This window comes from Epinephelus fuscoguttatus, linkage group LG11 (assembly GCF_011397635.1).
Source record: "Epinephelus fuscoguttatus linkage group LG11, E.fuscoguttatus.final_Chr_v1".
In the NCBI taxonomy this organism is placed as follows: Eukaryota; Metazoa; Chordata; class Actinopteri; order Perciformes; family Serranidae; genus Epinephelus; species Epinephelus fuscoguttatus.
The window spans coordinates 31,951,531-31,974,844 of NC_064762.1; the positions used below are offsets into that span (position 1 = coordinate 31,951,531).

General features: G+C 38.8%; 1 protein-coding gene across 4 annotated transcripts in view; it reads right to left on the reverse strand.

Annotated features, from left to right (window-relative positions):
• Positions 1 to 7,699: 7,699 nt before the first annotated feature.
• col12a1b (collagen, type XII, alpha 1b) overlaps positions 7,700 to 23,314 on the reverse strand; it is a 154,960-nt gene continuing 139,345 nt past the window's right edge. For 3 of the 4 annotated variants that reach the window (XM_049591030.1, XM_049591029.1, XM_049591028.1), the window contains 11 exons: positions 23,217 to 23,312; positions 20,608 to 20,661; positions 18,601 to 18,654; positions 18,445 to 18,498; positions 17,964 to 18,035; positions 17,808 to 17,843; positions 17,015 to 17,081; positions 16,715 to 16,900; positions 15,352 to 15,420; positions 12,595 to 12,762; positions 7,700 to 8,626 (listed from right to left, as the gene is read on the reverse strand). In XM_049591030.1, the coding sequence (XP_049446987.1) occupies positions 8,505 to 8,626; positions 12,595 to 12,762; positions 15,352 to 15,420; positions 16,715 to 16,900; positions 17,015 to 17,081; positions 17,808 to 17,843; positions 17,964 to 18,035; positions 18,445 to 18,498; positions 18,601 to 18,654; positions 20,608 to 20,661; positions 23,217 to 23,312 (978 nt within the window). In that variant the 3' untranslated portion in view covers positions 7,700 to 8,504. Of the gene's footprint in view, positions 11,353 to 12,594; positions 12,763 to 15,351; positions 15,421 to 16,714; positions 16,901 to 17,014; positions 17,082 to 17,807; positions 17,844 to 17,963; positions 18,036 to 18,444; positions 18,499 to 18,600; positions 18,655 to 20,607; positions 20,662 to 23,216; positions 23,313 to 23,314 lie in introns of all 4 variants that reach the window. The other variant, XM_049591031.1, reaches the window with a different exon arrangement.

A 23,314-nucleotide genomic window follows, 5' to 3' on the forward strand; every position in this document is an offset into this window, starting at 1 on the left:
ATGTGTTCCAGATCATTTGGGCTCCTTCTGTGCAGCTGAAAACGGAAAGAAACTCAGTGTTTGTGCTCCATCAATCACAGAGCGCCTTGCTGACAAATGAGGCGTCACTCCAAAGAGTTTGATTATTTTCGCCAAATGTGAGAACGAGGCACGCAAGCTCCAACCTGCAGCTACCAAACACTTCTGTCCTGCAGGCGCCGAGCAAAAAACACTTCCAAATCTAGAAACATAAAGCTGCACTAATCAGTGGATCCAGTGACCATTAATGTGAAAGTGGTTTCTCACTGCTCAACTCTACAGCACTTTAAAGCTTCACATTATCTTTCAGCTTGTAGTTTTAGTTTAGCTTTGGTTCATTGTTAGTGTGTCCAGCAGCAGCTGTTTTCATCAAACAAGCACACAGACACAGAGACCAGCTGCTCTCTAATTTAGAGTCTCTCAAATGTGACAATTTGCTGCTTGTTTTTGTCTTATGTTATAATACATAATACTTTTTATGTATGAGTCACATGTTTGGGTTCTGCACCACTCACTGGTCTGACAAAACAAGCAATTTGAAAAAAATTGTCTTTGACTTAAGAAATTGCAACTGAATTTTATAAAGGAAACAATTAGTAAACAAAAAAGTCTGATGATTAATTGAGGCGGCCCGGTGGTGCAGTGGTTAGCACTGTCGTCTCACAGGAAGAGGCTTGCATGTTCTCCCCGTGTCAGCGTGGATTTTCTCCGGGTACTCCGGCTTCCTTCCACAGTCCAAAAAACTGTAAATTGGCCATAGGTGTAAATGTGAGTGTGAATGTTTGTCCCTGCGATAGTCTGGCGACCTGTCTAGAGTGTACCCCACCTCTCGCCCATTGTCAGCTGGGATTTTATTATTTATTTTATTTGTTAATTTAACAGGGACAGTGCACAGCTCTCAGCCATACCAGAGTTAGCTGCTAGCTAATTTTCATCTGTAGTCCCTGAGCAGGAACAGAAAACATATAGTGTTAAGACTGAAATCTAACACTATAGTATAAAACAGATGAGCACACATGAATACAAACAAATATAAAAACTGGATAGGCTCCAGCTGCCTGCGACCCCCAACAGGATAAGCGGTTACGGAAAATGAATGAATGATTAGTTGTTTAATTCAGGGATACTGGTTTTGGTTAATTTTGCTCTTGGTAGCCCAACACACATTAACTGGTAACTTACCAATTAATTCTTAGGAAGAAGATGCAAAATGACATTAAATACGAGACACCTTCTTTTTGTTCTCATGCTCAGTTGACTCTGTGAGCTTCAGTGTAATGTAAATGTCTTATTTATTACTTTATCTTCTGTTGGCTTTGCTGACAGACAGCTGGCTAGTCGCGTTAATATGCTGAAATATAATGCCATCTCCACATCCTCTTGTCTCCACTGGTTAGCTAATGATAGCTTTGGCCACTCTTGTGAACCAGCCAGGTCTGGTGGCTAGCTGCACCGTTTATTTGTGGTATCCACTGGTAACGCCATCCCTGTGCAGGGTGACATTGCTGTGTAAACATGGCAGCCACTTCATGGGTGACACCGGTAAGTAAGCAACTTCATTTTGAGCAGCTAAACCCCTTTAGCATTGTTAACTGTTACAGTAGCACCACTAGCAACGCTGACATTGCTAATGGTGCTAACAGCTAACATAGATAACAATGCCTTGGGGGTTTGCTGCTCAAATTTGAACCGCTTATTCATTGGCGTGACCTGGGGGGAGACCTGACGGTTGGCACAATGTTTCCATACCAACGCTGTTGGGTTGTGACAGCATTCCTAGCAAGCTAGTGCTGTGCAGAGCAGCTAAGGAGTGGCTAAGTGGCCATAGACATATATACGCGCGTCCTAAATATAACATACACCTGTCTGTCAGCAAAGCCAACAGAAAATAAAATAAGAGGCAAGAAGTTTACATCTCCAACCATTAAAATTTCACCACCTCTAAAAGGACAGTGCTTTGAAATGTGGTGCTAAAGCTTAAATGATTAAATGGAAAGGCCTCTTGTACGTCACACTGTGTTGTGACCTAAATAACATGCTGTTGCTATCTGCAGAAAGTATTAAAGCATGAAATCCCGTACTTTTAATGTATGAAAACATCCTGTATCATAACTACATGTGTGCCGTTTGTAACAAACCAAACCGTGTGAAAATCAGTTGAAAATTCAGTGAGTTATTCTATTTTACTTGTGCATACAGCTCCTTCCTCAATAGAAGTGAATGCACTGTGGAGGCGAAGAGAGACCCATCCAAGATGGCGGCCGGCGAGGACGTCGGCTCTGATAGGCAGCAGCAGTCAATGCGGCGTCTATGTATATATGTCTACGTAAGTGGCTACCAGAGGGTGGGCAGTGCGAACTATGTTTCCACGTGTTAACACAGCTAGCCTGCTGGCTTGTCTCCCACCAGACTCAGGTGGTGCACAGTGCAGCAAACTGAAGAGTAGCCAAATAATCTATAGACCAACATATCTAACCAATCAAAAATACTCTCTGTGGCTAAACGGCTGACTGTTGACATCTCTGGTTTAATTGACATAATTGTTAGTTACAGTTCAAATCGACTCATAAATCTACTTAAAACAATCTCTTCAGCAGCATCAGTCTTTCTGAAACTTAGGGCCATTTTTCATAAAGGTGATGTAATGTTCTTAATCCTTTCTACAAAGCTCTAAGAGGTTGTTTTCCTTTTACCAACTGGGGAAACTTCTGTAGCCTAGTAATCAGACTGAAATGCTGTATTTATTTTGAAATATATTGAGCTAATTTACTTTTATGCTTCTCTTGCTTGTGACTGTGAGAGATGCTCGACGCTGATCCAACAGATATTCTGTAGGAGACGAAGAGCAAATCATTTAAAGATTGAAACTGGAGATATAATTACTGTAAATGAGTCTGGGAAGAGGCACTGCTGCTAAAGCATCCAGAGTCTGTGCAGATGGTGGAGAAATCCTTTTTAACATGTTTATCCTCTTTAGTAAAGTCAAAAGGAAATCCTTGAAGCAGAGATCCTCCCTGCAACCAGGAACACTAGGGTTTATGGGAAATGTGGTGTTGATTTGTGGACTCATGATGGTGTTTGACAGAGACTACTAGTGTTCTTTAACTTATATTGATCAGATATGGAGATCAGGTGGTGACTGAAAAAGTCCTCAGGGTGCTGCAGGTTGTCCTCTCCTTTGTTCCTTGCATGGTCTTAATCAAATTTCCACTCAGCAGGGTCACAGTAATGTGCGTGCATCTCACAGTTTATCCTAATGACCTTCAGTCGTCAACAGTTGGAGAGAAAAATCTCCCAAAACATTTCATCATGCTCAGTTATGTTTTATATTTTGCCACCATCAAAGATCGTATCGCGGTCTGTTTTCTTTTGCAAGGCCCAGGGAGGAAGTTCAAAGCTGCTGATAAGCTCGACCCTCGAGGGGGAACAAGGCTGTTCCTCCCTCCTCATCCCGTTCCAATTAGACTGCAGGTTTCTGATTAAAAACACCACATATTGCTTTTGCTTCACCAGCCTGCTCCGTGTTATTTAACTCAACAAGTGAGGGAAAAGCTTGTTTAGACGTGAGTAGAGGAACCTTCTCATTGACTTTCATCCCTCAGAAAGCAGGAAGGGGTTCACACTGTTAAAGTAGGGCTCCAAGTTATTGCTTAATCTGCAGTTTTTTTCTTGAATAGTGAAACATCAAAAAGAAGTTGAAAACAGTCATACAGCTTCCTAAAGCCCAAAGTCATGTCTATGAATTGCTTGTTGGCCGACCTACAGTCCATAAACCACTATATATTTTACATATTGTCATATATGATGCAAATCTTCATATTTAAGAAGCTTGACTCTGCTCATTTCTCGCATTGTTGTTTGAAAACTAGATATCATCTTAGATTTTGGACATGGTAACATTGTAAGAGTTGTCTTCTCCAGGTGTTAAAGGCTCAGTGTGTAGGAGTTAGGTGGATATGTTGACAGAAATGGAATATAATGTAATAAGTGTATTTTATTATCACCTGAAAATGAGAATCTTTGTGTTTTTAGATAGGGCCCTTTGCATTTTCATGTTTTTGCATTGGTCACTGGTCAGCAGCCGCTCTGCAACAAGGGTGTTGGAAAAACTAGGGCTGCCCCTGACTAAAAATTTTCCTAGTCGTCCACTAGTCATCATTTAGGGCCATTATTCGACTAGTTACCCGCATGTTTACGATATTAATTTAATGATTGAATGATATATTTTGGGGCGGGGCAACACAATGGTTTGAGTTCAAGGTCTGAGAGAGAATAGTATCAGTAACATTGTTAACGCTGTGCTACATTACAGAGAAATACAAAACTGTACTAATGAGCCTTCATTAGACTTGCACCGATTAATCAGCAGCGCTCGGAATTGGGCCAGTTTTCACATGATCGGCCATGACCTGCGACCGGCTGGTCCGTCTATATGCCAATATAAAGCGCCGCTCAAATTCCTGCCACGCTGCATGATTGACATCCTGTAACATCAGCAGCGCACACACATGTGCAACTCGGAAGTTAAACATGGGCGGCTTCTCACCTTAATCATTCATGCACGCACACAACAACAACAACAATAATAATAATAATAATAATAATAATAATAATAATAATAATAATAATACATTTTATTTATATAGTGCTTTCACAGCTCTCAAAGACGCTTCATCAAAAGAGAGAAGGAGAAAGTTGTTAATTGTCCGTGTTTAACTTAACTGCGGAGCTCTCACTGCTGCACTGTGCCACTTGAAACTGACGAGGCGCATGTCCGCATGCCAAAGATGCGCGTGTCCGCGCGTTTACTGGCGGGCGCGTCCCTATGACCTGTGTGAATTACTTTTTTGTCTATTCAAGAAATTACCCACAAATGCTATACACCAAGAAAGATTATTTTATTTATCCATGTTTTATTTATGTATGCCTTTTTTATTTATTTATTTTAATACTGTACCTGAAGTTATATTTGAGCAAAAAGGAAAATCTTTCTTAACCTGTGTCACTTTTTTTTTTTTTTTTTTTTTTTAAGATGATTATTGAAAAGCTAGTTGTATCTTGGTTAAAATGTTCTATTAAAAAGCAAAGATAGAAAATATTGCAATATCTTGTGTGCTGTAAAGTGGTTTGAAAAAAATTAAATCGGAATCGGCTGAAATCGGAATTGGCCGTCCAAACACTCAAAATCAAATTGGAAATCAGTATCGGCCCCCCAAAAAATTGGATTTCCTGCCTGACATGTTATTAACTAGCCTGTGGAATAACCGCAGGTACCAGCCTAACACGACTCCTGTCTGACTGCTGAAGGTGGCCACTTCCTGTGTCTGTCCTTTCAAATTAAATTCCCACATGATCTAATTGTATAGGATTTGATTTTGACGAGATGCAGCTCCTAATAGAGTTACATGGGTTTTTTTTTCTGTGACAAAGCCATCAATGAAATCTTGCGGACTAATGACCTTCTGGTCAACTAACGTTTGGTCAACTATTAGGGGGCAGCCCTAGGAAACACAATGTTCTTTGTTCTTTTTTTACATGAAACTTTTAATGCAGTGTTTTTACAGGTTTTTTGTTTTTGAGAAGAGACCTTTGCAGATAATTCAGCTACTAGTGAAAACTTCCTGAACATCTGCATCTTAAGTAATAAGAAAAAAAGCTAAAACATTAGGTTGTGCTAATGCCAAACAGCGTGAAACTGTCTTATTCCGTGTTTATACTGGTTTTAATCATTGGGTCTGTGTTAGAGGCAGAGAGCTCTGTGGATCATTCAGCTCACGGTAAATACCTTCTGAAGAATGAACACCAAAGGAATTTAACCGGGAGTTTAGTCTTGGTACATAAGAGAAATTTCAGCTGGTGGCAATTTGCTGTCCCCACCACTAGGTTGCAACAATTTCTGGCATTTTTGCTTGAAAAATTAAAATTTATAGCCTATCAAGTAGGTGCAAATGAATTTTTTTTTGATCATCGCTGACTAATCAATAAATTGTTTCAGCTTTAGTAAGAATAAGTTGAGAATCTTTGTAATGTATGTTTTAATCTCCTTCAATTAGCTGAACCAAAAATCTGATTAGGACTAGCTTAGTAGGAGGTTTAGCCTTTAGATTGCAGCATCATTCTGTATTAGTTGGCTTATTAATCATTGCAGTCTGTGAAAACATCACTTAGCACCAACTATACTGTCTGTTTTCACAGAATATTTTTCTGATCTTTCAGCAGTTAATCTAAACTACCTGAGAGGAGTAAATCAATAAGTGCAGAAGCAGTGAAGCAACATTAATGCATAATTTAATAAACACATGATGTTGAAGCCAGCTGGTATTTTATAATTTCTCCTCTCTAACTGGTAGCTACAAATGAGTCACACTTGAGTAGAGATGAACTCATCTGAGCAGCCGAACGCCAATGATGATTTGTTTCCATGGTGGAGATGTGATGTTTACAGCTTAAAGATGATTAGTGCGTCTCACTCATGTGTTCAGCTATTAAGCTTTATGTTTGTGGCAGTGATTCAGGGGGAAAATATCTGAAGAGAAAATAGCAGTGGGCGAATCGAGCCAGTGAAGTTAGCTAATCCTCTGCAGCTCCTGAGTTCATGGTTGTAAAAAAAATAAAAAGTGAGTATTCAAAGAGGAGAATTGTACTTTAAGACACTTTCCCCAGTTTCCTGCCCTATTTATGCCTGCCTTTCCAAGTTTCCACGCCAGGATGGAGGTCTTTCCCTCAGAGTCAAACACAGTGAGCCAGTGGGCAGGCTCTGCTCCGACTGCTGAACTCTTACTTGGTCTGTCTGTGCCTGCTCAATCTTAGTTTTATTACTAATATAGAAGTAGAGGAGCTGCCCAGGTTCCACTGTAGTCGGCCCCTGAGTAATGTTACCCTTTGCCCCCCATAAGTGTCCCTCAACTTAGATATTTTTTGTTATGTTTCAGTTCCTGCACTACGAGTTAAAGTATACTATACTATCACTTTATGGTATACTATACTATCACTTCTTATGACATACTAAACTATTTATTATTTACTTATTTAATAAAAATCTTTCATGGCAAACTCTAACTTTTTTTTTTTATCTGGAATGTCTGTGACTGAATGACTGTACTATGACTTTGAATGAAATTTCATGGCATATGATTTTTATTGCATACAGTACTATGACTTTTTGACATACTATGCCTCTTTTATGACTTACTATACTATTACTTTTTCATGATTTTTTTTTTTCTGGTATACTGTTATGATTTTTTGATGACTCTTTTGTGACAGACGATGCTATTACGTTTTTATTTTTTTCTTCCATAGTGATTTTTTTTATTTACCTTTTTTTTTTTCTTAAATTAAACATACTAAACTATGGCTTTTTATGACTTTTTCCCATACTATACCATCACTTTTTTTCTGCAATTTTTGTGGCATACTATAAATTACTTTTTATGGCATGATGTAATATGACTTTTAATTAAATTTTATAGCATACCATCATTTTAATCTTCGTGGCATACTTTACTATGACTCCTAAATTACGTGGTGTACTAAAACTTTTGCCCTTTTTTCATTATATTTTGCATACTATGAACTTTTTAATTTTTTTTTCTTTCTGACATACTGTACCAGAAAAAACTGTAAATGCCCATCTAATCAGTCTGCCCCACAAAGACTCACAAAAAACAGGAGACACGTGTAAATTTTCAGTAGTTTTATTGAAAAATGCCTCTTCTGTTTTCAGAAATAAATAAGAAAATAAGGCTGTGGAATTCACAATCTGCAGTTCAAACATGAAGCAGCAATACCACTTCCATAGTCTTGCACGCAGGTTTTGACTGCATTCGATACTGAGAAAATGACAAGAATGACAACAACTATATTCTGGTTAAAACAAAATGAAATGTAACAAAAACATGTACTAAATATACACCACAGACATGCAATTCCACCTTTTGTTAAAGTTAGCTGTGACGGAATAAAAGAAAACTGATAAATATTAAGTCTAGAGATACAAAATGAAAGCTGTGTTTAACTGCCATAATGAAACTGAACCTCCGTTAGAAGACGACAATGAATGAGGATTATATTTGACGTACTGGATGAACTGTGAACCAACACTTTCTGTCTTTTTCTTTAGCTTTGTTACAATGAGTGCACTGTTCAACACTGCTAGTTAATATAAACTGGATGCAAATATGTTACAAGCAAAAGACATAAATGGAAAAAGAAAACTCACAGGTTGTTTTTTTTTTGTAATGGATTCTAAACTTTTTTTCTTCCATTTTTTTAAGTCGTGCCCAGACTCCCTCCCTCCATCACACCCTTTACCTGCCACAAAAATGAATATTCACATACGTTTTAAGGCATTTAAAGGTATTTTCCAATAAAGTCGAGGTGTCAAACCCCTTTTTTTTGTTTTGCGTGTATAATGTGCATAAATCAACAAACACAGGTTGAACAAGAAAAAAAAATAAAGGAAAAAAAAAAGTACATGGCTTGTCTTATGGTGTTAGCCTGTTGGATGCCTTTCTTGATAGTGATCTCTTTCGACGCCGGTTTAGTGACAGCTCGTCCTCCTCGGGTTCTGGGACTACTCGGCTGTCGGGTTCAGGTGGAAATTGGCCTGCTCGGAGATAGCGTTTGGGCCAATAGAGCATGAGTTTCTCAGTTTGTCTCAACATGCACAAAAATAATGTGTTAAAAATGGTTTTCTAACTGTCTCCACAAAGCACTGATACAGATGGTTAGTAAACAGCAGGGGCGTGTCCACTGTATATTCAGGGATGTTTGGGGAGTGTCTCATGTCATACAGCAGGTGTTACAGTACCATTTGTTTGCATTTATCTCTCGCTTGTTTATGATTATCTGCTTAAACAGGAAGAAGCAACCAATATTAACTAACAAGCAAAGCTAACAACATCAGCTCAGCTTAGTTCACTTTTTCAAAATTAGCGGAGGAACCAGGAGGTTCAATTTGTTTGTGTATCTTAAGCCATTTCTAAAATTAACCAGCATGCTGTTGCACCAGCTGTTTTAGTTCAAACTAGTCAATCAAAAGATAATTTATCAGCAACAATCTTTTTAGTAACTAATTTAATTAGTTACTGGTTTAAGTAATTTTAATGCAAACATGCCAAACATCGTCCGGCTTCTTTTTCTCAATTGTCAATTTGTGACTGTTCTTTTTCAGTCATACATTTTATTACGATTGCAACAACTAATCGATAAGATTAATTTAAAAAAAAAAAAAAAGTTATTTCATGTAAACAAACCAGGTACGTACTAGCTGTGTTCATGTAAACAAACCACATACTTGGGGCAATCTCTCTCCAGCCAGCTGCAACCTTATTTAGATTTTTTTTTTAGTGAAATTTGGATGTAGATATCTCTTCATTCCAGCTTCCCAGGATTAACTGTTCTTCGTCTATTGCAGTGCCTTCAAAGTGAGCAACAGGTATAAATAGATAAAAATCAATAAAGTTGACATACAAACAGTGTGCTGCATAGCACTGTGTCACTGGTTGCCAGTTTGGACGTTCCAACAGAAATTAATGCAGCCAAACTGATTTTGTCACCAACATTCACTTGTATCGCATTCAGTTAGGACAGTGTTATGATTTGGTGCTTCTGGAAAATTTAATGCTGTAAGAGTCAGAGTTAATAATTAGCCTATTTCTTCACAGTATAAACAAGCAATATCTGATCAAAAGTTACATTAACCTTTTATTCTCAGTGCATGGCTGCATCCCCAATGTCCACTTATTTAATTTCATTTATTTTATTGCAGTGGCCTTGTGTCTACTTCCTCTTGATGTAGCATACATTTGCTCTTTATTATGTTGAAGTTGTGAAAAGGGCATTGTACAAAAAGACAAACTAATAATCGACAGATTAATCAATTATCAAAATAGCTGCTAGTTGCAGCCCTACATTTTACAGACCAAAAGATCAATGAATAATAAGAAAATAAAATGATCATTCAAATAACACATCAGTTTATTTGCCTCAGATGGGATTTGTTGTCAGTTGATATTTAGTTTAAGAGTCTGTTGTACATCTCTACTTCCTGTCACTGTTCTGTCTTGTTGTTAAATGTCGCTTTGAGAGATTAAGAACTTCTCTAACTACTTTTTGTGTAAATCTGGCTAAAAACATTGCAGCAGATATTGGTGCAACAGACTGCAGGTTATTATGAAAACCTACACGTTATACAGTACAGTCATACAGTACAAGTCAGCATAAGACTTCACAATATATCAGTATACTGTTTAAGGAGTGCATTTCATCTTTGGCCAACATACTACTAAATGCATATCAGCTAATAAACCAGTCAACTGCGTGATTTAGGGGGAGGAGGTCAGGTCGACACGCCCCTGCTAAACATGTTAGTGCTTTCATGTTTTCCCTGTGTATTGATGTTAGAAGTTCAGGTGTTAGTCACTCAAAAAATAAACACTGTAATTCTTCCAAAACTCACTAATGTACTAAATAAAACAAAACAGTTTCTACATAAAATCAAGTTCTTCTTCCACCAGCCTGGAGGAACTTCTTTGGGAGTGTTAGTATTTTATAACATACACATACAGTATAGCTGGTTTGGGTGGAAAAAAGGTAAACTAAACAAAATAAAAAAAAAAAAATAGAGAAAAAAAAAGTAAACATGAAGTGGCAAATCTTAACCTCAGGGGTCACATGTGCAGAAGTGATTCAGTTTGGCCCTGAGCAGTTTAAAAAGCTACAAACACATGGGCAGGAAAAAAATAAAATTGTGGGAAAAAAAGAGGCTTTTTTTGTCGGCATTCAGCAAGAGGCAGGTTGTTGATTTGCAATGCACAAGCTTTAACACTACAGATGTTAAAACTAAATTTAGTGGACTTGATTCAAACATCATTTACAAGGCACAAATTAGTTTATTTACATGTCACCTCGAAAGAAATGCTGTTAACAGAGTTGCTGCTGCTGTTGGTGCTGGTGATGCTGCACAGGTCTCCACCTTTGTTAGTATTTGTTTGGGTTGTTTGTTGTTGTTGTTTGGTGCATGCTCCTCCACTGAACACAACGTTTCTTTGTTTGGTCTTTGGCGTCAAGATGCAAACAGGCCACTAAACAGGTCGATGCCATCACCGCTGCTGCTGGTGGTGTTTTGTTCTACTGGCTGTGAGTCGTTGTTAGTTTCCCTCTTTGTTGCTGTGTTGTTTTTTCAGCAAAGTTTGTTAATGGTTTCCTTCGGCGGTTATCCTTTTAAACAGCTCTAGAGCGTGTGAGCAAGTGTTTCAGTTACGGGACTTTGAGTTTTGTTTTTCAGGAAGTCAGTGAAAGCAGCACAGGTGGCATAGAAAGTCTAAGAACCTAGAACAGGCCAAAGAGGATGGAAGGTGTCAGTTAGGTCAAAGCAGAGAAGACTGCGAATAAATAACTTTCTGAGTTTCTGTAACGATTAGTGACTTTGCACACATGCATTAACTCTAATGAAGAAGCACTCCAACATGTTGAGAGATCCTTGTTTGCTGCCTTAAGGCCCTGATACACTGTGCTGATGATTGTGAGAGGAATGAGGTAAAGTTTTTGGACTCACTCTGAGACATGTTTACTGACTGCTGACAAGGAGCTTTGGAGACCAAAAAAAAAGCTGCATCAAAATGTGACTGCTGTTCTGACCTACAAACTAACCAATCTTAATATGACATGAAATTACAGTGTACTGGGCGAGCAGTGGGAGAAGTAATCAGATATTTTACTTGAATAAATAATAAATGTAATGGAGTAAAAGGTAATATAATTATTAAGTAGCAGAAAATAGACTGAGATGTAAGTACCTCAAAATTGTACTTAGTTACTTTTCACCAAAGCCTGACATCAATATTATAGGTGCCCACAGACGTATACACACACATACCACAGTGGTATATGTCCACAGTAAGCATAACTTTCATCACCCAGTCTGACGTGCCTCAAAATTAATAATAACCAAGATTTTACTCAATGTGTCAGATGAAACAGTGGCTTACAGTCTTGTATATGTGTGTGTCCAATACAGAAATGGATAATTCCATGTTTAGACTAGATAAGCCCAAAGACTGGAAGCAGGTGGAAACTGCTAGCCTAGCTCCATCCAAAGGAAAGTGTACATGTTGTGTCTTGTTTATTAAAAATGTGTAGAGATATAAGTAAATGTTGTTGTTTTTTGTTGTTGTTGAAATTCTCAACACAGGTACCAATACCTGAGATCTGGTATTAATACCTATATGACACTCAAATAGACAGCGCTGTCTTGACAAAAGCAGCTGTTCTATAATTTTGAAGATATCAGACAGCTTGTTGGAAGACGTACTTTTCCTCTAGAGCTACAGTAGCAGTTTTCCCCTGCTGTCATACTTTGTGCTAAGCTAGGCTAAACACCTCCAGGACCTATGTTCTCATTTGACACAGACAGAAAATAAGTGTCTCTCTTTTAAAATGTTGGAGTGTTCCTGTACAGTTTCATCACAATTTGAAAAAATCCACCAGCTGATTGAAATCATAAGCAACGTTTAGCCACATGTTATTTTATAATACCATGCTAATGCGTCCCATGCAGTTGCTGATACGTACCGTATCCCTGCCCGTTGTAAGGAATACCAACACACATAGAAGAGTCACAGATCCCAGGAGGTCCAGGAGGCCCACGGACTCCAGCGTATCCTTGACGTCCAGGGGGACCGCGAGGCCCGGCAGAGCCTGTAGGGCCTGGAGATCCTGTCCTGCTTTCTCCTGGTGGGCCTAGTAAGGAAATAGAAAGAGTTTCAGAAAATGTGATTGTTAATGTCGATTGACGAACTGTTTGTCACATGTTATGACAAAGAAATGTGCAGACTTCAGATATATAAATTCTCAGGTAAATTTGCACAGGTCTTTGTTGAACAGGAACAAAAATAATGCTTCATCCACTGAAATCACTGACTTTAGGTAACAGCACTAGCATTGATGACAGAACTTAAGTCCCGTAACTTTTGGGAGATGCTACTTGCTGCTATGCACCCAGTAGCTTTGTAAAAGTTGTCAGGTATTGAAATGGACTGCTGATGATTAAAGTATAATGCAGCATTTCATGTCACGTTCAGGGGGCCATACAGAATGTTTGTGAGGGCCGCCATTGGCCTGAGAGCTGCACTTTGAGAAACCATGCTCAAATTTATTTTCCCCCATGCTAATAAAGGACAGTAAACAGTTAATAATAACAAGTTATTTCTGAGATTAAATTTTTGTAAAACTGCCCAAAGTAAAAACCCCAGGGGGTGATTTATGATCCCTGAACCGAACAGATAATTATGGCCCACTGTCATCTGCTCAAATTTGAGCTGGAAACACAATAACTTTTTGTAAATAGTTGCAACTGTTGCTGACAGTCTCGGGCACAACATTTGAAAGGCAGAATTAAAAAACTAAAGTCTGAGAGGGAAAAAAAGTAATGTGCTGATCCTTTTTCCCTCTCTGCGTTATGTCTAGACACGGACAAAGCCGGCCTGGAAAGTTTCCCTGATGGCCCCTCTCCTCCTCGTCCTCTGCATGTGTTGTGAATGAATGACTCACTGCTGTCCACTTCCTCTTTTTCCAGGACCTTTCCCTCTCTGCTCCACTTCTGCTCACACTGTTTCCACAACTTGACCTTGTTTGCTTCAGACTGGATTGTGGGTTGACTGTAGTCGGGGTGCTGGATTACAGCGGCACTGGATGGATGTGTGATTAGTGGGGCTGCTCTCAGGCTCCGGGCAGGATGACATCATGATTTTGTGGTTGCTGTTAGAGCTGATTTTTGCAGGACGAGCTGCAGCTTCAGAGTTTTGTATCCTTTAAGTGTTTGTCTGGTGATGTCGGTTTAAATTCTGGCAAATTTCAATGTGTACATTTATATCTTTAATTCTAATACTGGCACTTAAAGGTGCTCTCAGACTCTCAGTTGTGGTTTGACTATCTGGTTTGGGCCAGTAATCAGTGTTTGTGATATTCTTTACTTAACTTACTTATATTAATTGTGTCATTTTGCTGCCCATTTCCTCAGTTTTTAAACTTTTTTCAAGCAAAAATCTTCAAATCTTCTCTAGTTCTAAATTTTCAAATGCTTTTAGTGATGCACTTATTTTGACGTCTTGGGCTGATACCCAAGTTTTAAATAACTATTTGGCTGATAGCTGATACCGATGTTTTTATGTTGTTTATTTTGTGCCAAGGAAACAAAGAAAACTACACTTAAAAAACTGAACTGTTTTAAAGTAGTTAAACCCCTCATTACAGTACTTTTGACACTACATTTGAATAGGAACAAATTGAGTCATACAAATTTATGAATTTAACCTTTGACATGCAAAACATCTTTAAAAGCCTTTTTATCATATATATCATAATTCCCTATCAAATATCTATTTTATATTGCTGTAAAAACATCAACAAATGCCTCTTTAAAATAATAGTATCAATTCAAGTATCTTACCAAAAACTACATTATACAAGATAACACTGAATACATCATTTGCCCTCTTCTACAATTCATTTTTACTAAATAGAACTTGAACGCATCATAATGAAACTCAATACAACCTCTGTAATTTGTTAGTTGCGGCCAACAGCTGCTTTGTGCCAAAATGTACTAGCTTTTATTCTGCTGATTTTAACACAGATTGGTTGTTCACAATTCAGCATCATCAGGAAAACAACAGGGTGCGTCCCCTGACACGACAATAGTGAGTTTTCTGTGTCCTTTCATCCAGAATGGGAATATCTATGCTCATCACAGACACATTTTCTATTGTCCCCAGGATGACAGCTGCTACTGGCCAACTTGTCACAGCACACTGAACAGTTTCTAAATTTGATGTCTAAGAAGCTGCTCATTTCTGGTCTCTGCCAGTCACACTTAATTTTAATTAAAAGTTGTGTGCAGTTGTGAGAAGGATTTATTTCAGAGACTTTCTCTGTTGGTGCATTTAGGGACAACTCGGGACAAATGTGCTTTATAAATAAATTTGACTAATTCTGTCATCTGAGATGACAAACAGCCAAACATTCAAAAGGAAGGACTAAAATAATATGATCTCTTTTCTCATAATTCATGGTTAGCAGTTGGTTGTCTTTAGGGTCTGCGCTGTAGCAAGTCATTTATAAGAAATATGAAAAAGCTATAAAAACAAAAAACATACCTGTAAGCCCTGATATTTTTTTCTTCTAGATTTTAAGTGCTGTTAAATTAAACTGTTTGATTTTGATTGTTAAACTGTATATTACCCTCTTTTTAGAGTGAAGCATTATGTCAGCTTTTGCAGTGTGATCTGAGCCGAGTGTCAATCAAGAGTAGATTAACAAATAGATACATACCAGCAGGTCCTCTTGGTCCCTTCTGTCCAACTCCTGGCACTCCTCGTTCCCCTTTCTCTCCAGGAGGACCTGAAGAAAACACACAGGAGTTAAAGTTACTGATTATTAATGAGAATTTGGCTCTGATGTAAAACATAAAACTTGGAAAGAATTAAGCTATTTAATAACTAATAGTGTTGAGACAAGCCTGCATGCAGGGCAAAGGACATCAACATTTTCTTTACTGTCCATCTGAGTCAGTCAGCAATTATTGTAATTGACTTTTAAAAACTAGTTTGAGCTGGTCTGTATGACATCACACTCTGAAGAAAACAGCTCAACTTTAAACTTTGAAAAAGCACTTAAAAATGTTGCTAAAGTTTTGTAATCTGTAAGTGCTTCAAGAGAGTTTTATCTTGTACGTGCAGCCTGAGTGTCTGTGTCTTGTGCAGTGTTATCAGGAATATTTGAGTTTGTTTAATGCTTTTGTTATTGAGACAAAGAAACTTCTGACTATAGAGCAGACTGTTGCAGAGGTTTACTGATAAAGCTTTGTTAGCATCCTGTGTTGGTTTTGTTATTTTAAATTACCCTGCTGCAGTTAAAACAGACTGTGAAAAAGAAGCTGATGTAGCCTCGGGTCTGAAAAGTGAAGTGCCTTAAACCTGCATCTTCTGTAATGGCCAACAGGGGGCGACTCCACTGACTGCAGAAAGATGTCCGATTGTATAGAAGTCACTGAGAAAATGACCCGACTTCTTCCCTTGATTTATTAGCTCAGTAAACATTTTCCTAATGAGTTTATGGACTCAATTGCTAATTTCAAGTCTTCTTCAATACAGTATGATCTTCATTTAGTAAATAATGGTCCCGTTTAGAGTAAGATAGACGACAAAGCAGCGTATGCTTTAGGGCGTGGCTACATTGTGATTCACAAATTGCTACCATGGCATCAGGCTAGAGGCGTACTGTATTTATGACACTGAGTACATATAAATAGCCATGAACTTGTTTTTGGGTGTTTGGGTCTGTGTTTTTGTTTTCAGACTCTGACACGTTGACAGTGTGTTTTAAGCTCATCAAGGTTAATTGTAACATTCTGGTTGCCTAAAAATTACTTTATCAGCATTCGTCACAAGACACGTTGAGGAATTAGCTGTTCATTTTTTCCAATAAGTACATTTTGTTTTAAGGCGGTTTTTCACCAGCCAAAATTAGCATGGCAATTAGTATCATTCCAGTCCAGGTTTGTTTCTTCAGCTCCTCGTATTAATAACTGTGTTAAAGTACAGTCTCTGTTTTAGATTGTGTCGTACCTCTCCCTCCCTCTCCTCATATTAATAACTGTGTTAAAGTACAGTCTCTGTTTTAGATTGTGTCGTACCTCTCTCTCCCTGCTGGCCGGGTAAACCTGGACTCCCAGGGAAACCGTTCCTTCCTGCAGAGCCTGGCTCTCCACGGGGTCCCTGCCTGCCGTTGGGTCCAGGAGGCCCTGGAGGTCCGGGGTTATTGCTTCGGTACATGCCATTAGGGATTTGGTTCAGTAACGTGTTGACACGAGACATTTGTGCTGCAACAACAGAAGAGAAAAGGGAACAGAACAGTGAGTGGCAGACTCACTCTACCATGAAAGACTGTTTGGAATCTGGCAGCTTCATGGTGCCACAAGCATTTCCAAACTTACAGCTTACTAGCTGCTCGCAAACTTGTCTGGCAATGGATCGCATCATGTTCTGAGGAGCAAAGTCGCCCTGGGGACAAAGAGGGAGGAGTAAAGATTAAGCATTTCATATCAAATTTATGTTACAACAAAATGTTGCCTGAGGTTTATTAGAACATTGTTTCCTTTACTCTAAAATATGACTCTTTATCCTGATGTCTGTTTCCTTCCCCTTGATCACCTCTGCAGTGCATTTCCATTTATCAAATTTACTGATTGCTTTCTGTATCAATACATTTTCAGTTTTTGTTATGCAATGTGTTGTATCTATGGAGCTTCTTGTGTATTTAAACCTTGAGAACTTCAAGTGTGAACTATATTTTTCACTGAGTACTTGCAAAGAAGTGCAGGTATTCCCATGCAAAAGCCCTGAGGGTTTTTCTTGTCACATATTTTCCAGTAAGAAAACTTTTTGATGAAACAGAGATTCATTCTTAAGATTTGATGTTTTTTGCTTTTTTGCACTTTAGCATTGTGTTATGAGTGCTTTCATCCTCTCAGAAACAAGTGCACCAAGTGACAAGCATGCTGTCCAAACAAGTTATTTAGCTTAATGCTTAGTTCTAAAATTGAATTTTCTCAAATTAATTCAAAACAATCTCCTAAATCTGATTTAAGATATAACTTATTTCTAGAAGACTCCTGAAATATGGGAAACTGCACAGGAAACAAGTGAAAATGTTGTGCCACACTGGCTATACCTTCTCCTTACAGATAGCTTCTAAAGATGTTCAAAATAAATTTCCGATAGACTCACTCTCTCTCCTTTGTCTCCCTTTGGACCGATAGCACCCTAAAAAAAAAAAAAAAAAAAAAAAGAATAAGGAGAAATTCAGAACAGTTTGTATAGATGTCATAAAACCATTTAAACTGGCTTGTTGCACAAAGCAAACATGACAGTGTGGACACTTACAGGAGTGCCAGTGCCTCCAGGGTTTCCTGGTTTTCCTGCAGCACCTGGTGATCCAGGAGATCCTGGAGGTCCCTGCAAGGAAACACAGAAAAGAACAACTGCGTCAGAAGACAAAAACTAAAGCATGGTTATAGCCGTTATCACACTGACCCCAAAAAAAAAAAAAAAAGCCTTTTCTCTGGAAATATCAAGGACTAGCTACCATCACTTAGAACACAGAGTCTATTATAGATCTTGACAATCATCTGTTTTGATATTTTAAAAAATGTGAATCTTCTTTGTGATCAAAAATGTTTGAATTCAAACACCATCATCAGCCAGCTCAATCTGGGTGGAGAAAATGCATGAGTCATACTTTATCCTCTCTAAAAGCTGATGCCAGTTTGTCCTTGAGCAAGGCACATAAATGCTTAATTGCTTCAGCAGGGTTTATATGCCTGGCTGCCAGGCTATACATGTGTCAAACCATTAAAACTCTTACCATGGGCCCTGCGGGGCCTCTCGGTCCTGCCGGTCCTTCTTTTCCTTGAGGGCCCTGGAAATACAAGATAAAGACTGAGAACCTGAACCAATGCTGTTCATGTTGAAAAGATTCAGAGAGCATGGTTGCCATTAAAACCAGTCCGTCTGTACTCACTCTGACTCCAGCTGGTCCGATTGGGCCAACAGCTCCGGCAGGACCAGGTGAACCCTGCAATCACATAAGAAATCAAAGCTTCCACAGGTCACCTTTGCTCCGGACATTCAAACCAGTGTGATTCAGCGCAGGATTTCTGCATGTCAGTACAAGTCTTTTTTTGCGCTCATTTGCTCGGAAACTGTGCTCACTACTTTTATTACCAATCCTCTCTGGTCTTTGATACCTGGGCATAAGATTTACAGGGAACATAATATATTCCAGATCTGTTTTATTGGCCATTATAAACCAGGAACTGCGTGGTCTGCAAGCCATTAAATGCATGTTGCTATAGCATCTGCTCCAACATGGTCACCTGCAGCCTGCCTGCACCATCAACACCATCCACGTGGAGTTGCACTCAGTGGGTTTGTTTGAATAAAGAAGTGATTAGTTAGTCTTACTCATGCATCCACAGTGTGCAGCTCTGAGTGGAGGGAGGCTCTGATGAATGATGACTGAGAGCTCCCAGGTTTGATGAAGCTTGGCCTTTTGCTGACTAAAAACATGGAGTCTGTATCATGGATGTCATAAACAATGGATGGAGTATTCAAACATGGCTGCCCATTCATTTCAATGAAAGCTCTCTAAAAGTCTTATTTTTCATTCTTAATACTGTTCACCTAACCAATAAGCTTGACTATGTCCTTTTTGTTTCCTCCTGCGCTTTCTTGTTCTGTTAGATTGTGAATGTTTGCTACAGTCATTCTGCTGTTCTCTGCTACTAACCAAGAAAAGAAAAGTTGTCGTTATCATGTTACAGCTTTGTTATTTTTTATCTTTTAATACAAATTTTAACTTGTATGACCTCAATGTAAGTCTTCCCCCTGGTGTCAATATTTTGTTAGGTATTGTATCTCCAAGAAGTCTCTCTGCAATTAAATCTCTGATGGCTAAGAGCCACAAGACTGATTTCTCCTGTGTTCATGTAAAAATGAAAAGCGTCATTCTACATTAAAGGGAGGATTCTTTTAAAACCCACTAAAGCAAAACTTCAAAAGGTTGGAGCTTAATAAAGTGAACAAGCCACTTTACAGGTCACATATTTGTATGTGAACGTGTCTATAAACAGATAATGGACTCTTCCACAGAGGGATCACTGGACTTGAAGTGACAGAAAACACTCAAGGGGGAACTGAGTTTTTTTGTAGTTCCCCCAGCATTTATGGATCCTTTATATTTTAAATTTATGAGCTGCAATCTTACCTTAAATGTGACGTGACCTGACACTGGGACAGAGTAGACCAGTTAAATTTGAGTTTCTGTGAACTTGCATAAATCATAGTTTGTTTTTTTTGTGTGTTGTTTTCTTTATTATTGATTAATTTAAGGTCAAACACAGGTGACTTATTATTCCAGCTTCTCCGAATGATGCTGCAGTGCTCATGAGTATTTGAAGTCAAAGGATGGCTTCCATCTCTGACCACCCAATAAAACTTCCATGAGAGGCTTCATTCCAGGAAGAAATCAAAATGCTACCTGATATTAGTCACCAAATATCTCAAACACAGAGACAGTATCATCCTGTTCAGAGCTCGTACGATGACTCAAACCTTCAACACTGACCCACCATGTTCTTTACTTTGAGGCCAACATTTGTGTCATAATCTTAGGTGTCATTTTTTTCCCCTTCCAATTCCTGGAAATCCCAGGCTGGACCACAGCTCCTCGTTTATTCCCAGATAAAACAACTTGCATTAAGAGGAGGATGTAGCAGCTGACCGCAGGCCAACACTTAACCAGCGCTGTTAATCAACCTGACTTGTTCTTGGCATTTTCTCTGCAGAAATTTAATTTAAAAGTAATATTCAGAAACCTGCTGCAGAGAGCCGTACTCCCTCTTTTTTCTCTGAATCCTCCCCAGCTGGAGAACCGTCAGAGTCCGGCCAGACGCCAGACTAGTAGTCAATCTGTGAATTATCCCCAGTTTCCTGTTTAAAACTCTTTTTCAGCCAGAGCTGCACTTACTTTCTGCCCAGGTAAGCCTGAGTCACCGGGATCTCCCTTTGGTCCAGGGCGGCCCTGAAGGCAGAAAACAACATCATCAATGAACATCATCAAGAGCAGGAACAGAACAGTAACATGACATTTAGAAGAAACTTGTTCTGCCAGCGGTGTGACTTCATTCAACATTCACAGATTCAGATGAAGCTGTGATACTTAATGTATCATTTTTCCACTTCAACTATGTTCTGTTTGTTTATTTTATTGGTATTTTATTCTATTTTATTCATTGTACTTTAATTTGTCGGATTTGAATTTAATTGTGCTAATTTGTTTTAATTCAGTCGTGTGGCAAGGCTTCATGGATAAAGTTTATCATTATTATTTGCATAAGGAAAAACCCATGTAAATGCATGCAGAACACATGGATTGGATCAGGCAGACCACATGTGGAAGTGGTCTTCCAATTTACACCTGGTATGAACATGTGATCTACATCTGGACAATGAATTCAGTCACAGGTGTTTGCATTTACACCTGGCATTAATAAGCATTCTCATTATCTCCGTTCTGCCTGCACCGTGATCAGATCTCTATGTAAATTAGTAAGGAAGAAACTTGTCAACACACATGGCATGTAACAGGTCAAGGGAAGCTATGGAGGGGTGCTGAATTAAGTTTTTAAATCTCTTCTGCGAGGTTAGACCTCTGCTAGCACTCGTAGATTAAGCCAGGCTTGCTTTAGCTCATAGGAAGAGGTGGAGTTAAGTGATCTTTTTAACTAATGGGTGGGGTTTTGTGTCTTTAGTACATGGTCAAACTGTACACCTGCCTTTGAACTTATCCATTCACAGATCCCATGTTAATGCCAGGTGGAAATGGGCTTTAAATGACATCTGTACAGGTAAAAGATCACATAAATCTGGTTCACTTTTTACAGGGATAATTCACTGTGGTAACTTCTGCTGTCCAGCTAACCTGCTCTGGAGCTGATTATCTTCAGAGTATCAGATCACAACCTGTAAACACCCCAACCACTGACCAATCAGATCACTGGAAAAAAAGTATTTCAATATGGCCAAACGTCTTGAGTGACGGATAAAACAATTGGCCTCTATATTGTTACAGGTCAGTGGAATCATTTCATTGTTCCAGGCTTTCTGCCTCCACTGGTTTTAAAACAGAGCTTCTAACAAATGGAGGAACTGCTCACAACACTAAAAACATGATGATGATTGTAGCTGCATTGTGATTGTGTTAAGTGTATTTTATCCCTGTGGTGATAGCTGACAGTGGGCCTGATTATACTGATTCCATCACTGCAGCTCAGAATAACACGAGACACCTGTGTGACGGTAACTGGAAATAAAAAATATATATTTTATTAAAAATAATCCTCACACTGTTAACTGGTTCCTGTTATTATAAATACAACATTTCAGTCAGATAGACCTGATCAGTCATTAACTAGGTTACTTTTCCACTCAGTAGCAGAAACATACTGGCATTCTTTTAACTGTTTAATGTGACATATTCAGAGTAGTTTCTTTATCGTCCAACTAAATAACTAACATACTCCTATTTGTTTCATATACAGTACCTAAATCTTTATCAGGCCTTGGCCTACTTTTAATATTTCGAAATCTGTCTGGCTTTTCTACATCATCTTATTCTGTCGTAGGGTTATCATTTTCATTACACTCTAACGAATATGACTTCTTGCTGTTCCATAAACAGACTATTCCTGCAAACAGTTATTATTACAGTTTCATCTCATATCATATGAAGTACTTTATTCATGCTTCTGATGATGTTGTTCATAATTACACCCCTCTTTCATATGAACATGCTCATGACTGGATCGTAAAACCCAGAGTTGTCTGGACTTGTTGATAACCAGCTTTGTGATACCAGTTACCCAGATGACCAATGTTCAGGTTAGTGAAGCCAGATAATAAAAAGATAACCGGGGTATGTTGAACTGGCTTTGCAGCACAGGTCTCGGGTATAAAGGCAAAGAATCTGTTATCAGATGTCGTTACCCAGATACAGATCTGATGATGACACCAATTGAAAATGGGGACTTGCTGTTGCGATGCTAGCTTTAAATTTGGTGGACAGTCAGGTTAAGAATGTGCTTCATGTAATATTTTAAATTTTAATGCTATGCTTAGTCGCTGTGCTGTGCATATATCTTTATCAACACCAAGAGAAGAGGTCTTACGTTTTTATATGTACAATCTCAATCTGCAAATGAATGCATACTTATAACTGTAGAGGAGTAGAGAGTGGACTACCGATACTTAAGGACAGTACTTAGTAACTATTTCCTGGAGAGAGAATGCGGGAACATTTCAGTTTAATCTGGGTACATCTCTACTCAGAGATGGAAATCCAAACTGTGATTTATGAATTCACTGATATTGAGATCTTGGGTCTTTTTGGTAACACGTCTTTCTCTCAGACATGAAGGAATGTGAATCTGTGCCACAGATACTCCCCAGCTTGTAAATTCCCCTCATAATAAATCGCCAAATAATCCCCGCTCTGGTGTGCCGAGGATTTATGTTTAGCTGCTGAAAAGGCATCACAGAGAGTGTGTGTGTTTGTGTCAGGTGTGTTTATACACTTACAGCTTCTCCTGGAATCGACAGCCCGCTGGGTCCTTGAGGGCCGGGCAGACCCATGGGCCCAGGTGGTCCGTCCTCTCCACGCGGACCGACTGGTCCCT